At 51.9% G+C, this 26,547-nt stretch overlaps 1 protein-coding gene and 1 pseudogene across 1 annotated transcript; one reads left to right on the top strand and one right to left on the bottom strand.

Moving 5' to 3' along the window:
* Nucleotides 1–9,790: 9,790 nt before the first annotated feature.
* Nucleotides 9,791–10,708, bottom strand: LOC134507665 (olfactory receptor 14J1-like). Its single transcript, XM_063318453.1, has one exon. The coding sequence runs from the start codon at nucleotides 10,706–10,708 to the stop codon at nucleotides 9,791–9,793; it is 918 nt and encodes a 305-aa protein (XP_063174523.1).
* Nucleotides 10,709–16,732: 6,024 nt separating this feature from the next.
* Nucleotides 16,733–26,164, top strand: LOC134527053 (olfactory receptor 10AG1-like; annotated as a pseudogene).
* The last annotated feature ends 383 nt before the right edge of the window (nucleotides 26,165–26,547 follow it).

Here is a 26,547-nt window from a genome sequence, read left to right on the forward strand (position 1 = left end):
GCTCACCTCTTAACTCCAGAGGGATTCCTGGCCAGTTCCTGCTTCCTTTCAGCAGCTCATTCAAAGTTCCGTGGGACTCGCAGCAAGCCGCTCAGCTAGGCGGTTCACCACCCCATCACGTCGGGGTCACCAATTTGCCGCGATTGAGAGACGGGACGCTGCTTGATGGAAGCAAGATGTCGGTTTATTAGACGCGTCGGAAAGCTTTTTATACAGCTACTTAACAGTTACATAAATTACGCAAATTCTATCATTTCTGATTGGCTTAACTCTAAATGTTTCATTACAATAATTCCTCCTACTTGCGGTTTCGCTACATGCTAGAAGCTACAGTTTTGGAATGTGCTAAAAGCTACAGTGATAACTTGTTGCCTACTCCCTACTTCTTCAAGGTTATTTATCTCAGACCTGCAAGGCCAGTTGTTCCCTGGCTCCTCAGAGTTATTTTTCTCAGGTCTGCAAGGTCGGCATGCCCTCGAATTTCTTGCATACTTGTACTTTTCTGCTAGCCGCCCCCGACAGATCTGCTCTGGTGTCTCCTGTCAGTGAGGACAGAGGGATGCTCTCCGAGCACACTGTGCTCTTCACACAAGTTTTCATGGCTCGCACATGCCTACACTCCGTGAGCGATGTTTACTTGCATAGGACAATTTGTCTTGTCACTCCAAACTAAGCCCTGGAAACCCTCCCTCAGCTTTTGGCTGCAATAGAAAAGGCTGGAAACACTGGAAAAAGGTGCTCAGTCCTCAGCACTAGAAGCTGCATGGGATCAAAATCCCAAAGAAGCCAAGAGTTTGTCTCCAGCACAAAGACACTTGACAGCACTTTGTCTTCACAGGCTGAGGTGTCCTGGACAGACACAACCATCTGAAAGCCTTGGAAACAAAACTCTTCATTACAGGTTTGATACATGGTCCCCTGAAAGGCAGGACATAGAGGGAAACCAGGGAAACAGCTGCTCTCAGAGAGAAATACAGATCAATGCTGCCATGCGGCACTTTACATCCTCAGGACAATTCCTGTTGGTAGCTAGGAAGTGGAGAGAATGAAGAATTAGCGTTGTTCCAGCAGGAACACCAGGGACTTGAGGAAGCTGGGGTTGCCTCTCACCCCACCCGAAATGACTGTCCAGAGCTCCTCCGCACTGCAGCTCACCACTGCATATGGGACGTGGCTTTTGACTGCTGGTCATAGGAGTTATTTCAGTTGACAACTTCATAGCTAGGAAGGTTCACCACCTCCAGGGTAGACAACAGCAGGAACAGAATTCTCCTGTGAGCTAACGTCTGCACTTCTCGAAGCCTTCCAAATATTTCATCGAAAAGAAAAAATTACTTGCTTAGAAACAAATGGACAATTTTCCAAATGCTGGGTGATTCAAGGGTATGGCAAGGAAAGAAAAAAAGAAACAAACAAACAAAAAGGTAAGAATAAAGAAAAAGCCTCAGTTTCATGATTGTGTGAAGAAACAGGAAGATGCAAGGCTCTCATAAAAGTCACTTGTACACAGCTGTGGAAAACCTTCAAGAAAATTCTTTCAGTTAGAGGTGCAATCTCCACTATCCACTCTACATCCTCTTCTTTCCAGGTGCCAATATCCTGACAGCCCTGCGGGACATGCCCAGCTCCAGAGCAGCCCGGTGACGCAACAGCAGAGATTCCATCCCCCAGGCTCCCACGGCCTCTAGGATGTCATTGTGCATTTCCACGACGACCCTGTGGTCTCCCCAAGGCCAGCTGGCAGCTGGCACTACACCCTGTCTTGCCAGGTTTCTGCCTGCCATCGAGGTACGGCAGCAGCTCCCGCTCCTCCTGGTGCTCCTACCCTGCGGGTAACCCCCCAGCCGGCTCTGCCCGCCAGTATCCCCCCATCACCCCTCTTGGCTTCCCCCAACAGAGAGGTTGCCTCTGCGGCTGCTGATGGCATCGCAAGTGCCCACCGTGAGCCTCACCGCCCCCGCCACGCTGTCACCGGTCACTGCCAGCGTGCAGCCGGGGCACTCCGAGCCTGCCCAGGCCCAGCCCAGCACCCACCAGCTGGCGCAGGCCAGCATCTGGCAGGGGGTGCGCGGGCCCCTGGGTGTCCTAGGGCAGCTGGGGCACATCCCCCACGGGGTGCCACTTCCCCCTGTGGCTGCTCCCTGTCCTCGTGCCTGCAGCTGGGGACAGCAGGTGGTGACAGGGCTCCTGGTGCCCCACCAGCCCATGGGGTTGGGGCCATGGGCCGTGGCCCACCAGGAACCCCTGTCCACCATGGCTCAGCATTGGGGGCAGGGCCTTCCTATGGCCCACACCCTGAGCACCAGCATCAAGAAGGCGCTGGAGGCCTCTGAGAATGACGTGGTGGTCGTCAAGGGCAGCGGTCCCGACACCAGAAAAAAGTCCAAAGGTGAGTTTTGGGGGGGATGGCAGAGCCCGTGGGTGGCCATCCCATGCCCAGGAAATCTTGCATTGCCACGGGGTCTGGCTGGTTTTGATTGCTCTGTCAGCAGGGGTGACCATCCTGGACACCCTGGAGAAGCCCCCGGTCCTGCCTGAGCTGGGGCCACACAGCTTTGCCGAGGCCTTTCCCGAGCTGGCAGGGGACAACCTGCACTTTCAGGATGAGCACGACCACTTTCAGGAGTTCAACGTGGACATCACCGACATGCTCGCCTGGCTCGACACCCTGGAGGGCGAGGACACCGTCCCCGATGCCCTCGACATCTCCACCAGTCTCACCAGCACTGCCTTCCCCAACCAGCTCTGCCAATTCTCCAAGTACGGGGCAGAGGGTGACTGCCCTGAGGAGCAAGTGGTGGCGATGCTGGGAGAGGCCTACCCCTTCTTAGGGGTGGCAACGTCCCCCTTGCTGGACCACAAGGGGACACAGGGTGGGGTGGGAACGGTCCTCCCCACCTGGCTGCCGCTTTGTCCTGTAGAGACTTGTGGGGACAGTCCCATGGAGAGTCCCGTGAAGGATCGTCCAGAGGGTCCTCCAGAGAGTCCTCTGCTGAACTCCGTAGCAGCCCCCCAGCACCATCCGCCCCGCAAGGCCCAGCTGGTGGAGGAGGCACTGCACAGGCAGCCCCGGGTGCTTTTGAGCCGCTTGCCGCTGCCGCCGGGCATCGTCCCCCACTGGGTAGTGCCCAGATCGGGGAAGGCGGGCAGAAAGCAGGTGAAGCGCCCCGTGCCAGAGGGCACCCCAAGAATGGAAGAGACCTCTTCACGGGACAATATCCCACCCAAGAAGAGAAAGAAGATGGTGGTGTGCCAGGTGCTCAAACACTCAAAAACCCTGGGTGAGGGAAAGCTGATGGGGGACGGTGCTGCAGCTGGTAGCAGCAGGCAGCACGTGGGCAGCAGCAAGAGGAGGGCATGCCATGGCAACAACGTGCCCACCAGGCAATCCCGAACCCTGGGGGATGAGCAAAGTGCCCCACACCCCCCCGACCACTGTTGATGGGTTGATAGGGAAGGTGGGGAGCACAAATCCCTGTGGCATGCGACCCGCACCCAGCCACTCCAGCCCCAGCCCTCTACCACGTCTCGCTTTCCTTCTTAAGTCATTAAAGGTTTGATGTTTGTTTCACATTGCTTCTACCTGCAGCCATTCGTGCAGCGGGAGGTGGGGGGGTTAATGCAGCCCCTGCCCCACACGTAGAGCTGCCCCTCCACCTCTTCACCCCAGGATATGAGGAACCCCCCCAAGATTCCAGAGGGAAAACCAGCAATGTGCTTCAGGACAGAGACAGAGGAAGAGAAAAAGAGGAGCAGGGAGCAGGACAGAGGGAGAGCAAGGGGAAACACAAAAGGGACAGGAAGAACGGCAGAGAAAGAGAGGGGCTTGGAAACTAGAGCAGGGGCAGGGAGCAGGATACAAGAACAGCCCGAAGAGAGGCACAGGCAAGCAAAAAAGCGAGACCAGTGAGGCAAAGGCTGTGGGGGCACAGGCACGGGGAGGGACCCGCACGCAGCAGAGGGGTGACACGGCCCCCAGGCCCCAGGACTCAACGCAGTTCCCACTCTTGGTGCCGCCAGGAGAATGTTACAGTTCAGACGCTTCTGTCTCTGCCTCTCTCAGCTCTTACGATGGTCAAGCTTCCCAGACACACAGCCTCACACGCCCGCACACACACTGCACGGCCGTGCCGCACCTTTGGTTCCACATACAGACCCTGCGGTGCGTGGTGGCCAGCTGGCCTGCTGAGGACTGCTCGCAGGGACCCTTCCTCACCCGCAGGGGCCGGCGGCCTCTTGTCTCCGGCTGGGGGCAGCTTCCAGATGGATGCCCTTTCTGTCCTTCTCCAGCCGCTTTACTTTTTCCTGATCCTTCAACTGCAGCCTCAGCTGCAGTCAGCCAACGACATCCCTGGGGGACGTCATCAGTGTTTTCCCATGTGATGAAAATAAAGAGATTTCTGGACGTGCATGAATAGCAAGCGGAGAGCTATTGACCTTCCAAACCAGCAGAACTCGATTTGCATTTTTTCAGTGCTCCCTCTCAGGCTGTGCATTTAATCTCCCTCATCTTTCATGAATTTCCACATCTCCTAACTAAACCGACCATGTCTGAAGTCACCATTCCAGCAGCGCTGGGGGTGTGCAAGGAGGCCAGGAGGCCCCCCCAGTGCCTCAGGACAACATGTCTCCTCACAGGCCTTGGTGGCAGAGGTGTCATTGCTGTGCCCAAGGGGACAAAGACTTGGGTTCTCTTGGTGACTTCCAGCCTTGCCAGCGCCCTTTGCCATCTCCACCACAGTGTGTCCTACGCTCTCCCACAGCTGCTTCTTTTTCCCTGCCGGCTGGAGACACCCATGTCGCTTCCCCACCTTGCTCTCACCCTGGCAGTTCCAGACACTCACCGACGTCTGTCCACCCTCACACTTTGTTCCATGACACACAAAGACATGGACTCATCTCAGACTCCTTCTGCATGACTTCTCGTACCACAGCCCTACCCTTGGAGTGATATTTCTGCTTCCTCATGGCCACTCTCCACCTTCCAAGCTGCACTGTGTGGCAGTGTTTCCCTCTCCTGCAGTTCCCAACCTCCAAGGAAAGCTCCACCAGCTGGGAAACAACCTTCAAGCAGCCATCCCAGCCCATCAGCCTTCTGGTGGCCTTTCACCAGACCAGACAGAAGCAGGCTCACCATGATGTCCCAAGGCTGCCAGCCTTTCAGCTTCTTGTATAGACATGACCAAGCTGCGTGCCTGCTGCTGTCCCTTCACGTACTAATGTAGAAGAGACATGAGACCCAAAATATAAGTCCCCTTGCTGGAGTGAGCCTGGGTCCTTCGGCAGAGGGCATCTCCCAGTCAATGTGCCACCCAGGGGCCTTCTGCCGGCCTGTCAGAGACACTGGCAGATGTGAGCTTAAAAGCACAGAGCCCAGCCATGAGCCAAGGGCTGACTTGTCAGCTCTCTCAGAAAGAAGGGACCTCACAGTCCCTTTCCCAGCCACATTCCTGCTGTAGCCTGTCCCCTCCAGAGGCAGAAGTGACCTCACAGCCCCTTCACCGCCATTGCCTTCCTCCTGGATGAGTTCCTGAGACACAATTGACCCCATGACCCCGTACCCACCCATCACCCTCCTTGTGGCCCAGTCCCTGAGCAGATAAAAGGGAGCTTCTCTCATCAAATTTATCTCACAGATTTCCTGCCAACGGTTTGAGGGGAGAAACGTTCCTCAGAGGAGCTGCTGTATTTATACTGGTGCATTTTGTATCTCACCTTCTGCCTGTTTCTTCTTCTTCCTCCGTCTGTTCTGTCTTCAAAGAGCTCTCCAAGGAAAAGATTCCTCGAATCCTAGGACGGCGCAGGTTGGAAGAGACCCCTGAACAGCGTTGTCCTGGGTCTGGCTGGGAGGGAGTTAACTTTCTCCATAGCAGCCCCTACACTGCTGCGCTTCCTACTCGTGCCTAGAAGGGTGTTGGTCCTGCACCAATGTTTTGGCTATTGCTGAGCAGTGCTCGCGCCACGTGAAGGCTGTCTCTCCCACCCCCTCTGAAGGTAGTACACTCGGGGTGGGCAAGTGGTTGGGCTGGGCCCTGAATTGACCAAAGGGATATTCCGTGCCATATGACATCATGCTCAGCAAGAAAAGCTGAGAGAAAGGACGGGGAAGGGGATGATATTCGTAATTAACACATTTGTCTTCCAAAGAGACTGCTATATGTATAGAATCGTTGCCTCCCAGGAGGTAGCTGATATTGTCTCCTGACAGGAAGTAGAGGAAACAATCGCATCTGGTTTTCCTCTCCTTCTGTGTGTGGCCTTTGCTTTTCGCTTGCTTCTTTTTTTTTTTTGTCCTCACACACACAGACTGTCCCCCTCTGTCAAGCTACTTTTATCTTTACCCATGAGTGTTTTCACCTTCTTTTCTCCCTTTGTCATGCTGAGGAGGAGCGGTGAGAACCTCCCATGGCTTGGTGTGCACCTGATGGCCAGCCATGTGTAACCCACCACAGTCATCTTGCCCAACTCTCCTGCTACCAAGAGTGCTAACTAGGTGAGATTCTGCAAGGGCTCCCCACAACTTGGCATCATCCACAAAGGAGGGGAAAGTGCATTTTCTCCCACCATCCAGAGGGATAATAAAAATGTTCCCTACTTCTTGTCAAGGGCTGGTCTTTGAAGGATGCCACAGGAATTGGCCGCCAGGAGGACTTTGTAGCACAGATGACATCTCTCCTCAGCAATCAGCCAGCTTCCCACCCACCACATCATCCACTTCTTCAGCCCGGCTGGCAACAAGCTGACTCTAAGGAGACTACAGAAGACCACGTCAAAGGCCTTGATAAAGTCCGGGTACACAACATCCCCTTCTTTTCCCTCCCACATGTCTTCTGCGATCCCTTTCTTGTCCTTCAAATGCCTGCAGATGGCTGCAGGAGGACTTGTCATATCACCTTCCCTGGTGAGGCTGACCAGTCTGTGATCATCCCCATCCTCCTTCCTGCCTTTTTGAAAACTGTCTGCCTTCTCCAAGGCCCCAGGAACCTCTCTGACAGCTCTGGCCTTTCCAAGGTGTTGGAAAGAGGTGTCACAATGACACTGGCCAGCCTTCTCCATCTCCCTGACACCAACAGCCTTCTCACTATGACACGCTGCCAGAGGAGTGCCCAGGACACAATTCTAACCTGTCCAGGCCCTTGGGGCCACTTCAAAAGAGAACCATAAGGGATTTCTTCCAACAAGCCCACAACTCCAACGGCATCTCTCTGCAGCTGACAGCTTTCCTAAGCTGTTTTTGTCAGTTCCTCCCAACCCCCAATCCTTTCTTCTCCTCAGGCTGGAGATGAGAGGATTGAGCAGGGGTGAGGTGCGTGTTGAAAGAGGGCTTTGTTAAACTCTCTCCAGAGGGCTGTTCTGGGCATCCCACTGACAGTGAGGAGGGTGCCGCAGAAAGGAGTGGCTCCAGGGAGATGAGAGGAACCGGTGGAGAAGGCCTTCTGCCTGCCCCTGCTGGGCAGGAGAGCTGCCCCCAAGTGCAGCTCTGATGCACTCACAGGATACCAGCATGAACAGGAATGGCAAGAATGGGTCTAAAAAGCAGGTTATGAAAACAAAGTCCATGAGTGTCATGGTTTCACGTCAGGAGAGTTTCAGCATTGGTGCAAACCCACCGAATCATAGAGTCATAAACAGGCTTGGGTTTTAAGGGACCTTTAAGGGTCATCTTGTCCAACCCCCCTTGCAGTGAACAGGGACATCTCCAATGAGACAGGTTGCTCAGAGCCCTGTCCAAGCTGACCTTGAATGTCTCCAGAGACTGTGTACATACAACCTCTCCAGGAGACCTGTTTCAGTGTTTCACCCGCACAAGAAGAAGTGGTCCAGTACGTGGGGAACACAACATGTACCCGGGACAAGAAGGAAATGATTGCTGTAGATGACAGAATCCCCCTAGCCAAGGTGCAGCCTTCTTCTGGAGACAACCCTTCCAGTTCACGAGCCTTGCAGAGAGCAGGGGGCGGCATACAGCCCAGTACTCCTCGTAGGATGTGGCCACCAGCAGGAAACACTGCGTACACGCCAAAGGTGCAGGAAAGAGCACTAACCATTGCTGTGAGCAGAGATTGTGCTGTCCCCAGTCGGGGGACAGTCAGGATGCTGGAGCTGGAGCAGGTTTCCAAGTTTTCCAGCAGCATCAACATGACGAGGAGGGTGTTCCCAACCCCAGCGATGGGGTAGGTCATGAGAAAGAGAGGAGGAAGAGACTTTTTCTGAAGGTTGAGGACATCTATTACTTAGGGCATTTGCTTCCCTGTTAGGTGCTTAAAAAAAAACTGTGATCGACGTTCAGAGAGGTGAAACATGGAGGGTGTGTGCTTCCGGCTACATTCCTACTCCCTAGACATGGTCTGTGCTTTGTGAAAGGTGAGAAATGCCATCTTCTAGAGGGCGATGCCACTCACGCCTGCAGAACCCTTTCTGACTGCACAGGTGAGATGCCCCACAGAGGCGCTTCTGTCACACCGTGTCATCAAAGGGACAGGCCATGAAGAGAGGGGAGGGTGAGGTAGCACACAGGTGTTCCTGGAGACACACCCAGCACTGTCAGGGCGCTGGCAGGGCTGTTCAGAGATACGAGTCCTTCCCTGGCACGGGCAGAGGCCCTGCAGCAGACTCCATGGCCTCCTGTTGCCACTCCCAGAGGCCGGCAGCACCTCAGCCCCGCGCTGTGTCTCCCTGCTCGGCACCTCTCTGAGGTGCCCCACGGCGTGAGGAATGGACACAGGGACCTGGGGTCAAGGAAGCCCACCCCAGGGCTGCATTCAGGGGGTTTCCCAGGGGACGTTACTCTCCAAGTGAAGTGACCTCCAGCCACTGTCTGTCCCACAGGCCTTCATGGAGGCCCCAGCAACAGCTGATGGTGTTTGTGCTCACTCAGGTTAATCTCACCACACGCACATCATGCTCATGCCTGTGGTTGTTATTAGCCAGGTGTGTGGCCATTGCCCTGTGGCAGCTTCCCTGGGGTGTCCTGCACACACAGGACCTGACCAGAACCTGCTCTGCTGGTCCTTCATGTCCTGCCCAGGAGCCCTGGCTGAGCAAGGCAGCTGCTGCTTGTCCCCACCCTGCACACTTTACGCAATTAAGTTCTACACTGGTGGTGTCATTTGTGGGGAACTTCCCTGGGCGTATTCTTGACAGCAACTCTTGGAGAAGCCCTTCCAAACGTCTTTTTGCCTGAGGACCTTCAGGCACTGCCCTGAGGACATTCCCTGCTGTTAGGGAGGCCAGCTCTGTCAGAGAATTGACCAGTCCCTGCCCCTGCCTGTGCTCACAGGGCCGCCACACCATCAGCAGTGTGAGAGAGCTGCCAGAGCAATCGGGCCTTCCAAGAAGGCAAAGGATCAGAATGGAAAATGTGGAAACGGAAAGAAAGCAGCTCTGAGAAGACCAAGGCTGGTTCTCCCTCCTCTTCCTCCCTCTCCTCTCTCCTCTTCTTTCCCCTTCGCCTCCGCACACAGGCATTGCCCTACGGCTCCAGAGAGGGCTTCATAGGAAGGATTTTGAGCAAACAAGTCACTGGAAAGTTCTTTATTTCTTTCAAATAGACAGAGAGCACAGGGCCTCATTTACATAGTCTGCGGGCCTCACAAATTTGGAAAGATGCATCATTAGGAACAGCACAAATGACAAAATTTCTTTGTGGCCATCAGTATAAGAAGTAAAGCAAAGCAAAAAAACCCCAAAACCACAACCATACCCAACAAACCTACAGGAGATGGACTTGTCTTCTAATGAGTTACGTTATGAGTGATTTGCAGAAGACAAATTTTATTGCTTTTGAAAATCATCTGGTCATCAATTTCCGCAATGCATCCTTGAGCTCCTGCTTCCTCATGCTGTAGATGAGGGTGTTCACTGCTGGAGGCACCACTGAGTACAGCACTGCCACCACCAGTTCCAGAGATGGGGAGGAGATGGAGGAAGGCTTCAGGGAGGCAAACATGGCAGCGCTGAGAAAGAGGGAGACCACGGCCAGGTGAGGGAGGCACATGGAAAAGGCTTTGTGCCGTCCCTGCTCAGAGGGGATCCTCAGCACGACCCTGAAGATCTGCACGTAGGACAGCACGATGAAAACAAAACAACCAAAAGAGAATAAGGCACTGACCACAATAAGCCCAAATTCCCTGAGGTAGGTATCTGAGCAGGAGAGCTTGAGGATTTGGGGGACTTCACAGAAGAACTGGCCCACAGCATTGCCCTGGCAGAGGGGTAGGGAAAATGTACTGGCCGTGTGCAGGAGAGCAGTGAGAAACCCACTGCCCCAGGCAGCTGCTGCCATGTGGACACAAGCTCTGCTGCCCAGGAGGGTCCCGTAGTGCAGGGCTTTGCAGATGGCAACGTAGCGGTCATAAGACATGACAGTGAGAAGATAAACCTCTGCTACAGCACAGAAAAAGAAAAAAAATACCTGTGAAGCACATCCTGTGTAGGAGATGGCTCCAGTGTCCCAAAGGGAATTGGCCATGGATTTGGGAACGGTGGTGGAGATGGAGCCCAGGTCAAGAACAGAGAGGTTGAGGAGGAAGAAGTACATGGGGGTGTGGAGGCGGTGGTCACAGGCGATGGTGGTGATGATGAGGCCGTTGGCCAGGAGGGCAGCCAGGTAGGTGCCCAGGAAGAGCCAGAAGTGCAAGAGCTGCAGCTCCCGTGTGTCTGCCAATGGCAGGAGGAGGAACTGGGTGATGGAGCTGCCATTGGACATTTGTTCACCTTCAGTGTGGGGGACTGTTGAAAGAGAAGACATTGACAAATTCAGGCAGACTGAGCCAATCCCATTCTTTTTTTCCCCAAAAATCTCCCCGCGATGACTTCTCCTTTGTAATAATTTCGTTCAGCTCCTTTTTGGAGATCAGGTTTGTGCTACTGAGGGCACTTTCCTTGCAGGGGCAGAAATCCTTCTTTTTCCCATTGCCTTTCGCCTGAACACTGCTGAGCCCTGAGGGACAAAAGGGCTCTCTGTGCCCTAGTGCAGAGTCAGGAGAGCTGCTCTGCTCACCAGTGACCTGCCGGGCACCACCCAAGTGTCCTGTGCTTACACCTCCATTGGACAATGGTCCCCCTGACAATGTCCTTGAAGAAGAAAATGGACTATTGTTACTGTTTGGGGAAGGATCCAGTTTCAAAGTCAGTTTCTCCCATCTGGTTTCTCTTTCCCTGTGCAGCGGAGCAGAGAGGGATGCAGCCGGCTGGCGTGGCTCTCTGCTGCCTGGAGCTGCCCCTGCCAGGAGCTGCTTCTCTGTGCCCACGTCTCCTCCCTGTCCCTGCTCCCAGAGCCCATCCTACGCTCCATGCCAGGAGCCCAGCCCAGCTCAGCAGCAGAGGACCAGCCCAAGGCAGCCCTTTCTCTGCCCCCTCGGGGATCCCTCCAGGTGTCCCTGGGGCTCCAGGGAACCTGCTAGGAAACAGGATGAAGCAATCACTAAGCTGGGGAGAGGCTCTTCCTTCCTGCACTGTCATTTCGTGTATCAGGAAAACAGTGAGTCTCAAGAATCCTATTTTCTCATCCCATCATTTGTCAGGACACCCAGACAGGGATAGGGAGTAATCGCCTTTATCCCTCCTGCTGAGGGAAGGAATTCAGCCGAGTCAATCAAGGCATCTCATCCCGGCTCTGTAGCCCTGGGGCTGGAAGGGGACTCAGCTCCCTCCCGTGCCTGACACAAACCCGCAGGATGTGGGATTCTTCTTGCCTCCGTTCAGGCGTGCACAAGATGAGCACCTGCAAGTGAGCTGTTTGTGTCCACTCCCTTGCTAATTAATGGAGAGTGAGGGAGTTGTTCAGGTGGGAACACCTGGTGACATTTGAGGTGACACCAGAGTTTGCCCAGGATATGTGCAGGTGACTGCAAGCCCTAATGCAGCAATGCTGAGACACAAGGCAGCATCTGGGGGCAACATCATGGAGCCTGGTGAGGAATTTCTTTGGTAGATGGAAATGAAAGTAGATGTTACATTTTGGACAGATAAAACCTTCAATATTCCCTACATCCACAGCACCTACAGAGGTGGTCATCTGACCAAATGCAGCTAAGTCCCTCTCTTTCTCTTCTCCACCAGGTGTATTTCCTAGATCTCTGCTGACTGTAGTGGCAGGTGTCTCGTGGACATTCCCCCATTGCTCAACCTAATTCAGGACAGCTCCTCAGTGGCCATATTCGGCTTGTTGTGCCACCTGAGATGCCAGCGCCCCCCAGAACAACTGCAGGTTGCTGGCAGGGACAGCACAGCACCTACGGGAAAGCCATTCCTGATCAGAGCAGATGCATGACAGACACCCCAGAGAGCACTGCGGCCAGATTTGGTTCCTTTGGGCAAGCCTATGTGGCAGCCCAGGCAGGTTGTTGTGTGAAACGGGGCCAAGTGGTTTTGGCAGAAGATAAACCCCCTTGCGTTCTAACACTCCTCACTGAGGTGGGAGGCCAGGTGCGGCTAGGTTTAAATTCTGAGTGATGCCCAATTCAGCACTATCAGTCCAATCGCGTTTAATATGTATTAAACTGTTACGATTTGGATACACTAATAGTGGACTGCACCTTCAGTCTAGTCGTGCTCCTGAACTAGCACGGCCTCTCTCAAGTTTTGGTCGCGTTCAGTGAGAAAGCGAAACGGCTAGCTACTTAAACAGTGCAGTTTATTTAAACAACAGATATACAGGTTCTTTAGGATTGCCGGTGATAAATACACTGTCTGCAAAGCACGTGCAAATAAGGATATTGCTAAGTATACAAATGCGCGACAAAATTATAAACGATACAGCCTGGCTATAAATGTAGGGTAGAGATTCTCTAGAGAAATTTATAAGACCTCGAGAAAGCGCTCGGTGTAATCGAAGTCTTACCCAAAGGCGTCCCTATGGGGGGGAAGAAAGGCTCAGCCCGTCGACTGATCCCTGAAATCAGCGGTGGAATTCTTCGCGATGGTGTCTTCCCTGACATTCCCTCTCTCTTGGACTATTTTTATATTATTTTTTTATCTTCAAAGTGGAGTTTGAGTGACTTTAGTCATTCGTACTTTTATTATGATTAATGTATTCAAGGAGGAGTGTTCACACCTCGGGGGGCGGATAGCCTCCAGGATGGAGGTGTGTTTTGGTACATTGTGGTGAGCAAAGTTCGCACAAAAGGACAGCATTTCATCAACATTTGACGAAATGTTGGCTCGGGTAGCGTGTAGGCCGCTTATCAGTTCCGTAGTACCATCTTGTCCCCATATCTGCTATTCGTCACAAGGGAAGGCCACGGAACAAGCGCGTTCCGTTCCATCCCTCGTGTAGTTTCGCAAACAACCTTGTACAGGGAATCACAGATGTTGCATTCTTCGTGTACTAGCTGCGGCTGTATTCTACCTCAGAAGCCTCTTGATTTTATGACTTTCCTTAATGTGTGAACAATGCTGTATTTTTGTATTCTTGGCCAATTTAGTAATTATTCCACAGGTTTCTGTCCATCAGCAACCGAAACCCACCACTGCAGTGAGGCCCAGTCTGACCCATCTCCACCCAGTTGACGCAGACCAGGTCATGAACAAGAAGCCCATCACACGGAGGGCTCAACTCATTTGGCTGTTCCCAGACTCTGCTGAGTCTTCTTCCAACAATCCTTTGCTAAGCCCCTCGGTGATATAACCAAGGAAGAGGCGACTGATTGTCACAGTGCTCCTCGATCACAGCATCTCCACACCCAAGGACATTTTCAGCAGCACCTTGTCCTCCTGGAGATCAACTTTCCCTCCAGCACAGCTCTTTGGGAGCATCAAAGCCTTTTCCTGGCAGGGCTACAGAGCCCAGCCCTGCTTTTCTGGCCTCTGGGTGAACAGGATTTTCACTTTTGGTGCTTTCACATTGCTGCCCTCCGTCCACTCCAGCATGTCTCTGATCTCAAGCAAAGCATTGCACATACTGGGTCTTGGGGACTTGGTACTTAGTGACAAGGCTGAGCGTGGCCCCAGTGCTCCAGCCGAAGTGATGCAGTGCACCAAAAGTGCACCAACACCCTCAGCCTGGGGCACAGAGCGGAGGAGCTGGAGTCCCATGTACTACCACAGAGTTTTGATACTGGTGGAAGAAATGGCGAGGAGTGCTGGGAAAGCTCCGGCTGCTAGTTGTAAGAGACAGACTGTAAATTCCCTGACAAGGGGCAGAAGGCCCTCTAAGCCTTCAATGGAAAGCCTCCAACACTCGCAAGGAAATAAATAATGCAGGCCTGGCCTTCAAAGAACTGATAAGGCTCACAGTTCTAGCACCGGAAAGTGTGGGAGAACCGTCTTGTGAAGACAAGATAGCTCTGCCACTCGTGTGGTGAGCTTGCTAGTTCTCAGTTCTCAAGGCCATTGTGTCTGAGAAGTGACCTTTGCTTCATTATCCATGAAATACATATGAAAGCACGCACACCCCTGCATATGATAATGAAGTTTATAGAGATCATGCTAAACATGTATGACTATGGTTCTCTCCCCACCCAAATGATGCTACACATCAGCCAGGAGGAGGAGACATCTGAGATGGAACTACCCCATAATGAGTGGGGCGGGCTGTGCTAATTCGGCAAACATAAAAGGGGAGGAAGACGAGTATGATGGGGGTGGATTTACAGGAGGTTGCTCCTACAAGACCTCCCCTGAGTTTTGGCTGTCTCAATGCTGAAACTGGGATTGGTGAACTCTTCATCTTTTCCTGCTGTCTTTTCTTATGGAGCTCCTCTATGGGATGTGCAAGAGGTTGGGTGAGTCCTTTGTGGGTGAGGATCAGAGGAGAGGCCTCTTAGTGTGGGAGACAAAGCACCTGCAATCAGGATAAGGAAGCGGAGAAAGGCTTATTCAAGAAACGCAAAGAATTGCCAGGTCTTATTGGGGATTTTAATGACCGTGGCACGCACTGGAAGAGGAGCACAGCAAGACGCACACTGTCCAGCAGGTGTCTAACCCTAACCCCACCCTGCCTGAACCATAACCTAACCCTGCTCTGAACATAACCCTGACCTTATCTTAATCCTAACCCTAATCACTGTCTGACCCTAGCTCTACCCCAACCCCAGGTCATAACCCTCGACTCTAACTGTAACCCGCACCCCAACCTTACCCTTACCCTAACCAAACCCCAACCTATTTGAAATCTAACCCTAAACCACGTGAACTCTAGCTCTAATTTAAGCGTGAACATGAACCTTAACTAACCCTGACCTAACACTTATCTTAACCCAACAGCACGTGTGTAATGAAATCTGTATCATCCTATCAGGCAATGATTACCATGGTAAGTTTGTCACAAAAGAAACAAACTTGAGCATAGTGGGAGCACAACTGGGATGGACAGACAAGCTGGTATCACCTTGTCAGTGCTGTCTCAAGGCCTGAGCAGTCGCCTTTCGCTTCCTCATGATCTGGACGCACCACTGTGTGTCACCCAAGTCAGACCCTTGGGTCAGATGAGCTGTTTTTCAGTTCTCATATACTGTGTTCCTTGTTTCTCCATTGACTCTGACAAGAGCTGAGTTACCTAGATATCCAGGCTGCAGATGGCATATTCCTCATGCAATGACCACTTGACCCCACCTCAAACTGAGATTCTTAAACATCTCTCAGCTGAGTCCCTTCTCCATAAGAAGCCACCTGCTGTTGTGGTGCTGCTAGATTGTAGCTGACACCCTTCAGGTGTGCCCAGCAAGAAGCCCTTCTGCTCTGGGAAGGGGGGCAATGTGAAGGGAGGGCTGAGCTCCCCAGGCAGCAAGAGCACTGCTCTGCTTCTGTGAGGGCTTGCAGGGTTGGGATCAGAGCGAATGGGCCCTCGGCTGCATTTGTAAGCTGTCAGAAATCCAAGCGACAGAGCAGCAGGTTTGGGAACCCTGAATGATTCGGGACTTATTCAAAAGTTCTAGATGCCTGACCTGTGCGGGAAAAATGGGTGTCATGGGGATATCACACGCTTTTAATCACTTTCTTCTCCGTATGATTGAAACCTGCATAAAGCAGTTTTCTTGCTTGCACAAAAATGTCTTTTAGCACCCTGAAAACTGGTAATTTAAGCATAACCTGCTGCTTCTCTGTCTTGTTTAAATGTGCCATGGATGCATCAGTGTCACTGGATTCTTTGGCAGAGAGAAGCCTGTGTTACTTCTGACGGGATTCACCCTTCACTAGGCAAAAACTGATGATTCAGATCTAAGATAGTCTCCCAGATCTTTGTGTGTGGATGCAGCATCAGGGGATGAGCTCTCCCATGTGAGGAGAGCTGGGATTAATCTCTCTCACTAAGGTCTAAGCATCAAGTCATACCTTGCCTTGCTTTGGCTTGTTTGCCTCTCCTTGCCTAGCCTTGCCTTTCTTTGTCTTCCCCTTTTTCATCCTTCCCCCCTTTTAACCCTATTCCTTCTTAATGTTCTTACATTAAATGCACCTCTGATGAGATCTGGACAAGGAACGTAAGTAAGGCTGTCCTTAAAGGCACTAGTATTTGTCTCTTTTCTTCCTTTTCTCTCATCTTTCAATAGGTATTCTATTTAATAAAATCACCTCTAAAAGAGAAAGTCAAGTTTCTTTTACCCATATGACAATAAAACCCCCAGTTATTCAGGCTCAAGGACTCTGTTCTCTCTCTTTACAAACCTCCCCTCCGCAAGCGACCCACGTTAGATTTCCAAACATTCATGCCTATCTTGGTTGAGCTCTCCTAATCCTGCAATCGCGTGTATGCTGATGTTTGTAGTCTTTCTCTAGGCTTGAAGTGTCTGTGATGGTGGACAGGCCACCAGCATCCTCTGAGAGCCTGTTGTTTGAATCGCTCTGTGCAGGAAAAATGCCCCAAAGAAAAGGCCTGGAGAATCACACCGGTGGATCTGGATTCGTTCTTCTGGGATTTTCTGACCACTCCAGCCTGCAGGGCTTGTGCTTCACAGTATTCCTGGTCATCTACCTCATGGTCCTCACAGGGAACAGCCTGATTGCACTCATCACAGTAGTGGACTCAAGCCTCCACAGCCCCATGTATTTCTTCCTGAGGAACTTGTCCTTCCTGGAGATCTGCTACACATCAGTCACTCTGCCAAAAATGCTCGTGGTTTTCCTGCTGGAGGATGGCAGGACCTCCTTCATTGGCTGTGCTGCCCAGCTGTATTTCCTGGTGTTGCTGGGCAGCATCAAGTGCCTTCTTCTGGCTGTCATGGCCTATGACCGCTACATAGCCATCTGTGACCCCCTGCACTACCCCCTCATCATGAGGAGGGGTCTCTGCATCAGACTGGTGGTGGGGTCGTGGGTGGCTGTCGTACCAGTGCAAGTAGGACAGACCTACCAGGTGTTCACTTTGCCCTCTGTGCATCCCATGACCTTCATCACTTTTTTTGTGATGTCCCCCCTCTGCTGGAGCTGGCCTGTGCAGACACGTTCTGGAACCAAGTGACACTGTACACCATCATCCTGGTATTTGCAATCTTTCCCTTCTCCTTAATAGTTATTTCTTACATTAAAATTATCAGGGCAATTCTGAAAATACCTTCAGTTCTGCACAGACACAAAGCCTTTTCCACCTGTTCCTCACAGCTCGTGGTGGTGACACTCTTCTATGGCTCGGCCACAGTCGTCTACTTAAAGCAACGGTCAAGGGATTCCGTAGACACCGACAAATACCTTGCCCTGTTTTACACAATTTTTACCCCAGTGTTTAACCCTGTCATCTATAGCCTGAGGAATAAGGAAGTGAGAATTGCCTTGAAGACACTCCTACGGACAAAGTGGTACTACAGAGTACGTAAAATCCTCTCAAATAGTCCCCAAAAAGTCCCACTGGGCTACATGGTTGCCTGAAGAAAGGCATCTCATACCTGCTGAAACAAAACCATGTGTCCGGCCTGGCTTTCATCCTCCTCAAGAAGGGGAAAGGTGTCCTGAGGCATTCCTCCTATGTTGTGTCCCACCCTGATATCTTTGTACTCTAGAGCATCTTCAGCACCTCTGAGTAGTTTAATGCAAACAGCTACTTCAAGCTGTGTCTGACCAAATAATGTTAAAGGGAAATAGTCAAAGCATGGTCAGTAGCCATTGATGCCCAGAAAGTGAGACAAGTGGTGAAGAGACGACCAGCCTCACATTTGAGAAATCGCTTGCTAGACCCCACGGGCTATCTTCTATAGCATCCCTGCATGGAATCGCCTTAAAAGTGTTCAAAGATATGAAGGGCTTCAAAGCATCTCCCCCTGCTATGATGTCTTGCTCTGAGTTGTGTAATTCTTGACTAACCTGACATAAAAATAAAAGATAAAAAGGTCACCAGGAGGACAGTCCAGCACTGGAATGGGGTCCCAGAGAATGGTGGAGTTTCTGTTTGTTGTGGTTTAACACCAGCCGGCAACTAAGCACTACACAGTCGCTCACTCACTTCCCGCCAGTGGGATGGGAGAGAGAATCAGAAGGGTAAAAGTGAGCAAACTCCGGGGCTGAGATCAAGCAATTTAATTGGTAAAGCAAAAGCCGCACACTTAAGCGAAGCAAAACAAGGAATTAATTCACTACTTCCCATCGGCAGGCAGGTGTTCGGCCACCTCCAGGAAGGCAGGGCTCCATACCACGTAATGGTTACTTGGGAAGACAAAACGCCGTAACTCCAAACATCCCTCCCTTCCTTCTTCTTCCCCCAGATTTATATGGTTGAGCATGATGCTACATGGTACAGGATATCCCTTTGGTCGGGGTCCACTGTCCCAGCTGTGTCCCCTCCCAACTTCTCGTGCACTCCCAGCCTACTTGCTGGTGGGGTGGTGTGAGGAGCAGAAAAGGCCATGGTGCTGTGTAAGCGCTGCTCAGCAATAATGGAAACATCTCTGTCTTATCAACACTGTTTCCAGCACAAATCCAAAACACAGCCCCATACAAGCTACTGTGAAGAAAATCAACTCTATCCCAGCAAAAACAAGCATTTATGTGCCGAATCTGCTTTGCCACTCTGCAACTGTCTCTGAAAAACTAGCCCAGTGGGCGTTTTTAGCCCAAATTCATATGCAGCACTGAAGTGTGTTTCCGTATTGTCCTGGTTTAGGCCGAGTTGGCCAATGACGGACGACAGATGCTCTCCCCCAGCTCTCACTCCGAGGAGAGGAAGGAAAGAAAGAGATTTATGAGTTTAGAAGGAACTAATCTACTTTAATGAAATACTCGTAATAAAATAAAAAGGAAATAATGAAATAGATACAATATCTAGAAAACTGTATCAAGCTCCAAGGATGATGTCACTGTCAGGCACTGGGGAAGTCCCAGACTGGACTCAATGACGGACAGGAACTGGATTCCAGGTCTGGAGCCAAGAATGCACAGATCGGGGTCAAAGGCAGATTAACACTGAGCATTCCGCCACCTGAGGAACCTGAACATACACAAGTCCACATGGTGGACAGACAATTCCCTGTCCTCTCTCCGCCTAGCTGAACAAGGTAACTTAGAGGAGAGGGGGCTGTAGGAACGTGTTTCTGCCCAGCGAAGCAGGTGTGTCTCCCCACTAACTCCCCCACCTTCCCAGGTACCCTTAAAGATAAGTATGAGGCTCTGCAAGGGGAACTCAATCATGACGAGGAGGATAATTCAGTGTCCACAGAGGTGTCACCACAGTTAAATCAGACTACACCTCCCATCAAAACATCTTCAGTTAAGGAAAAAAGACCGGTCATTGTTGTAGGTGACTCCCTACAAGGAAGGGAACGGAAGGCCCAATATGCAGAACAGACCCACTTCTCAGGGAAGTCTGCTGCCTCCCTGGGGCCCAGGTTAAAGATATAAAAAGAAAACTTCCCTCCCTGGTAAGACCCTCAGATTATTACCCACTACTAATTTTTCAGACAGGCGGAGATGATCTGTTAACAAGAAACGCAAGTGCGATCAAGAGAGACTTCTGGGCCTTGGGATGACTGGTTAAAGGGTCAGGACTGCAAGTCATGTTCTCCTCGGTCCTCCCAGTCACAGGGAAAGATGAGGAAAGCAACAGGAAGAGCTGGAAGATCAATACTTGGCTCTGAGCCTGGTGCCAGTGGCAGGACTTTGTTTTTTTTGATCACGGGATGGTTTACACGACACCAGGCCTGCTCGAGACAGATGGGGTACGCCTGTCTCAAAAGGGGAAAAGGATCCTTGCACAGGAGTTGGCAGGGCTCATCAAATGGGCTTTAAACTAGATTTGAAGGGGAAAGGGGATGAATCCAGCAGCAGAGAGGCAAGGGTCTTTGATGGCTTAGAAACTATGGCTGCGCCTGGGAATGGTCAGGTAGAAGTTAAGCCTTCTTCCAGCAAAAAGGTGGCAGGACCAGTAGCCCAGCTGAAGTGCTTCTTGTCCTGGGTTGAGCAACACAGGACTAATTTATCTTCTAATGTCTGGGAAAACGTCATTCTTAGAAGATTCTAGTGTCTGAATTCGTGAAAATATTTGCTTTATAGCCAGCTAGGCTATGTGGGATTCAAGGCCTCGGTGTTTTCAAGCCTTGGCAGGTGCAGGTACGAGGAGGAGCGAGGCCTGGGCATTTGACCCAGGCTGGCCAACAGGATTATTTCATACCATGAACATCACATTCGATACAAATGAGAAAGTTTGCTGCGTCGTTTCTCTCTCCCTTGATGGCTGTGGTGCAGAGAAAGTCCTTGCCCCGGTGCTGGACCCCTGAGCCCTTCCCTCCCTCCTGAAGCCGTTGCTCTTGCAGTGTCCGACATTTACTGTCCCCTGCTGGGAGTGCACAGCTTCCTACTGATAGAATTGGCTGAGTATAATTCTTGTACATCTTATATTAGTAATGGGATTAATACTGGTGCTTTAATATTGTTGTTAATTATTTAGTCTTGTCCTATTAAATCTACTTATATTTCAACCCTCATGTTTCCTTGCTTTCCGTGATTCCCCTTTCTGCGTGGGGAGGGGTCACTGGGTGATAGAATAGTTGTCTAAATGACAAGAAATTGTTATGGGTTTTCTGAAAACATAACACGTCTACACTAATGCACGCAGCATGGGCAACAAACAGGAGGAGCTGGAAGCCATTGTGCAGCAGGAAAACTATGATGTAGTCGCCATCACAGAAATGTGGTGGGATGAGTCGCACAACCAGTGCTGCATTAGATGGCTACAGACTCTTCAGAAGGGACGGGCAAGGAAGGAGAGGAGGTGGGGTGACTTTGTATGTGAGGGAGTGTTAGGAATGTCAAGAGCTTAATGATGGTGACAATAGGGTTGAGTGTTTATGGGTGAGAATCAGGGGGAGGGCCAATAAGACAGATATCATGGTGGGAGTCTGTTATACACTGCCCAACCAGGATGCAGAGGTGGATGCATCCATTGTACAAGTCGGACGTACAAGCAGCTGGGAGAAATCTCATGATCGCTGGCCCTTGCCCTGGTGGGAGACTTCAACCTACCTGATACCAGCTGGGAGCACAATACGGCTGAGAGGGAACAGCCTAGGAAGTTCCTGGAGTGTGTTGCGGAGAACTTCCTGACACAGCTGGTGAGGGAGCTGACAAGGGAAAGAGCCCTGCCGGACCTGTTGTTTGTAAATGGAGAAAGACTTGTGGGGGATGTGACAGCTGGAGACCATCTTGGGCATAGTGACCATGAAATTATTTTCAATTCTCAGAGGAGCAAGGAGGGTGGTCAGCAGAACTGCCACCATGGACTTCCAGAGGGCAGACTTTGGTCTTTCCAGGAGGCTGCTTGACAGAGCCACTTGGCAGGCAGTCCTGAAGGGCAAAGGAGTTCAGGAAGGCTGGACATTTTTAAAGACGAAAGTCTTAAAGGTGCAGGAGCAGGCTGTCCCCATGTGATGTAAAATGAGACATCAGGGAAAAAAGACAGCCTGGCTGAAAAGAGAGCTACGGTTACAACTCAGGGAAAAAAGGAGAGTTTATGGTCTTTGGAAGAAGGCCACTCAGAAAGGCTACAAGGATGTTGTAAGGCTATGTAGGGAGAAAATTAGCAGGGCCAAAGCCCAACTAGAACTTAAACTGGCTTTGGATGTTAAGAACAAGAAGAAAAGTTCCTATAAACACACTAGTAACAAAAGGAGGACTCGGGAGAATCTCCATCCTTTATCCGATGAAGGCAGTAACATAGTGACAAAGGATGAGGAAAAGGCTGAGGTACTTAGTGCCTTCTTTGACTCCTTCTTTAGTAGTAGAGTGGGTTGTTCCCTGAGTACCCAGACCCCTGAGCTTGTAGACAGGGGCAGGGAGCAGAACGAAGCCCCCATAATCCAAAGGGAGATGGTGAGGGACCTGCTCCAACAGCTAGACATACACAAGTCTATGGGGCTAGGTGGCCTCCACGCGAGGGTACTGAAGGAGCTGGCAGAAGTACTCACCGAGCCACTTTCCATCATTTACCAGCAGTCCTGGTGAACCGGGGAGGTCCCAGTTCACTGGAGGTTAGAAAATGTGATGCCCATCCACAAGAAAGGACGGAAGGAAGATTTGGGGAAGCACAGGCCTGTCAGTCTGACCTCAGTGCCTGGGAAGGTCATGGAACAGATCATGCTGAGTGCCATTATGTGGCACATGAAGGACAACCAGGTGATCAGGCCCAGTCAGCATGGGTTCATGAAAGGCAGGTCCTGCCTGACAAACCTGATCTCCTTCTATGACAGGGTGACCCGCTTGGTGGATGAAGGAAAGGCTGTGGATGTTGTTTACCTGGACGCTAGTAAAGCCTTTGACAATGTTTCCCACAGCATTCTCCTGGAGAAACTGGCTGCCCATGGCTTGGACAGGTGTACGCTTTGCTGGGTAAAAAACAGGGCGATGGCCAGGCCCAACGAGTGGTGGTGAATGGAATTCAATCCAGTTGGCAGCTGGTCACAAGTGGTGTTCCCCAGGGCTCGGTATTGGGGCCAGTTCTCTTTAATGTCTTTATCAATGATTTGGATGAGGGGATTGAGTGCACCCTCAGTAAGTTTGCAGACGACAGCAGGCTGGGTGGGATTGTCGACCTGCTTGAGGGTAGGATGGCTCCAGAGGCAGATCTGGGCAGGCTGTACCGATGGGCCGAGGCCAATGGTATGAGGTTCCTCAAGGCCAAGTGCCAGGTCCCGCACCTGGGTCACAACAACCCCATGCAGCGATACAGGCTGGGGGAAGAGTGTCTGGAGAGCTGCCTGGCAAAAAAGGACCTGGGGGTGTCAGTTGACAGCTGGCTGGATGTGAGCCAGCAGCATGCCCAGCGTGGCTGAGAAGGACAATAGCATCCTGGCCTGTATCAGGAATAACGTGGACGGCAGGACTCGAGAGGCTGAGGGCCCTGGGCTCAGTGGTGCAGAGACTGAGGACAGTACAGGAGTAGCCTGAGTGTGCTTGAGGGCTGCTGGTGGAGCCGGTGGAGCTTTCCTTTGTAGTGGAAAACAGCATGAGAAAGAAATAATGCCCCAACATGCAGCTGGGGAGGTGCAGACTGGACACCAGGAGAAAGAAATGTCATTCCAAGGGCAGTGCTGTGGTGCAACACGCCACCCAGAAAGAGTCTGGATCAGCCCAAGGCTTTGTGTTTCAGGGAAGAGCCAGGGAGGATGGAGAGATCTCAGCAAAGGAAGGTGGCAGCAAGGTGGGGCAGCCGGGTGGATGACTGCAGCCTGCAGGGAAAGAGGCAGAGGTGATGGGACACCGTAGGACAGCCTGTGGTGGAGATGACACAGGGATGTGGCAAAGCTGAAAGGCCCCTAACAGAGTCAACCTCTTCATGTCTTGGGCTATGGCTGTTGTCTCTGCTACTGATGCCTACGAGGAGTCAAGTTATCCTTGCAGCACTGGGGTCTCATTGCCTTCTTGTCCATACTTCAGAGGCTGGGAGGTGTCGTACCATAGCGCTGGCCATGGCATTGCACATCTCCACACCACACTGTGCCAGGAAGAGCCCTGAGGAAGGAGTGAGGGACAGGATCTCCCTTCCTGGGGGCTGGGGGTCAGGCCTTGGCCCTTTGCACTAATGAAACACATCCAGGGTTACTCAGCACCAGAGCCACCTTCACCTTGCTTTTCTCGACCTGTCATCACTGCCTCCAGTTTCTGCTCTAACTGGACCCTGGGGACAACATCTCAGTGGGACCCATTAACACTCCAAGAAACTTTGGAGTTTGAACCTGACTTTGACTTCTTGAGAGGTTTTTTCAGCTTCCTCTCAGTGTCTGGGGTTCATGGACTCGGCATCAAACCCACCAGAGGGGTCATTAAAACTCCTTGGGCTGGTGCTCTGCGTCTGAGCTGGGCTGGGCTCCTGGGATGGAGGGAGCTCATGGCAAGCGGGCAGCGCCTCAGAGAGACGGCTCTGCCCAGGAGCAGCTCCTCTGCCAAGCACAGCAGGTCTGAGGGCGGTGCCTGGGTGTCTCAGGGAGATGAGCGAGGCAGAGAGAGAGCTTAAAGGTGTCAGGATTGGGAGGATGACTGAGAGCTCACTGGAGGAGAAATCCTTGCAGCCCTTGGCACGGTAAGCCTCTGGGTGCAGGGCACTGCAGGTGGAGTTCCTGGAGGCATCTCCTAAAGCTGGCACAGCCACAGCTTATGGGATCTGTAAGGAGGCGGAGGGGGAGGAGGGGTCTTGTTATGAAATGTGAATAGCCGTGAAGCCAGGGTGTGCAGGCAGGGGTGCCCAGGGCTGTCCTTGAGCAGGGTCCCTGCACCCCGTGGGTCTGTGTGCCGGGGCAGGGACTCTGCCGGCTGCCAGGGTCAGCTCTCAGCCTGCCCAAGGAGTTCCCCCCCGAGCGTCTGTGGGGAGAAGCTTTGGAGAAAGAGCAACCGCTGGCAGGGGAGGGTCCTGCTGTTGAGAGGGTGCTGCGTGGGTGAGGGCTGCTCACAGCTGCAGATCGCTGCAGGACGTTCCCTGGAGATTTTTGAAGAAGCACAGCACGGCAGGGGCTACCTGCAAGGGAAGGGTCCTGTTCTTCCAATCTTCTACTCCGGGTTGTCTGGGTGGGCGATGGGACAGAGAAATTCATCTCTCAGTTGAGGAGGGGGCACTGAAATTCCAAATCTGTTTCTCTTAGAAGTGAATAATCCAGGGAGGATTGGAAATCAACAACTAAATCTCTGCCCCTGCAACGACACTGCCCTCGGCAGCAGAAAGCTGATCTCGCAAAAAGATATGAATGAAATTATTCTGAGGAAAGAGAAGTCATTTTGGGGAAAATTTTGGGAAATGGAATAGGATGGGCCCAAAGAAGTCTGCCTTAACTTGCCAAGGTCTTCTCCTCTTTCAACAGTCCCTCATGCCCAGAGTGAACAAATGTCCAATGGCAGCTCCATCACCCAGTTCCTCCTCCTGCCATTGGCAGACACACGGGAGCTGCAGCTCTTGCACTTCGGGCTCTTCCTGGGCACCTACCTGGCTGCCCTCCTGGCCAACGGCCTCATCATCACCGCCATCGCCTGTGACCACCGCCTCCACACCCCCATGTACTTCTTCCTCCTCAGCCTCGCCCTCCTTGACCTGGGCTCCATCTCCACCACTGTCCCCAAAGCCATGGCCAATTCCTTCTGGGACACAAGGGCCATCTCCTATGCAGGATGTGTTGCACAGGTCTTTTTCTTTGTTTTCTGTGCTGCAACAGAGTTTTATCTTCTCACCGTCATGTCCTATGACCGCTACGTTGCCATCTGCGAAGCCCTGCACTACGGGACCCTCCTGGGCAGCAGAGCTTGTGTCCACATGGCAGCAGCTGCCTGGGGCAGTGGGTTTCTCAATGCTCTCCTGCACACGGCCAGTACATTTTCCCTACCCCTCTGCCAGGGCAATGCTGTGGGCCAGTTCTTCTGTGAAATCCCCCAGATCCTCAAGCTCTCCTGTTCAGACTACTACTTCAGGGAAGCCGGGCTTCTTGTGGTTGGTGTCTGTTTAGGCTTTGGTTGTTTTGTTTTCATTGTGCTGTCCTATGTGCAGATCTTCAGGACCGTGCTGAGGATCCCCTCTGAGCAGGGATGGCACAAAGCCTTTTCCACGTGCCTCCCTCTCCTGGCCGTGGTCTCCCTGTTTGTCAGCACTGCCATGTTTGCCTACCTCAAGCCCCCCTCCATCTCCTCCACAGTTCTAAATCTGGTGGTGGCAGTGCTGTACTCAGTGGTGCCTCCAGCAGTGAACCCCCTCATCTACAGCATGAGGAACCAGGAGCTCAAGGATGCCCTAAGGAAACTGGCTCAGTGGAAGTTCTTTCTCCAATAATAACCTGTCTCCCTTCTCCGCAAGTTTCCTAGACTTTATGTTAGGCAATAAGCTTGCTTTTTTCTCTTGCAATAATCCTGCTTATATATAATTTTCCAGGTTTGTACTACTTGTCTTGAGGTTTGATCCAGTTGTTTCTGACCCTTGCACAACACTGTGTCAAAGGTGACCTGTCTAATAGCAGCTCTTCAGTAAAAAGGCATCTCCCAGGTGCAGTGCCTGGAGGCTAGGTGCTTCCTCCAAAGGTGCTGCCAATAAAACGTCCAAGGAACTGGTCTTTCAAAGAGTCTCTTCTCCCTGTGTTCTCCCTGTGTTTGGGGTTAAGCTCACTGTACTATTGGGTTCCGTGGACCAAATGTTCTGGTTTTAAAGGCTCTCTTCTT

Source organism: Chroicocephalus ridibundus, chromosome 25, assembly GCF_963924245.1.
Source record: "Chroicocephalus ridibundus chromosome 25, bChrRid1.1, whole genome shotgun sequence".
Lineage (NCBI taxonomy): Eukaryota > Metazoa > Chordata > Aves > Charadriiformes > Laridae > Chroicocephalus > Chroicocephalus ridibundus.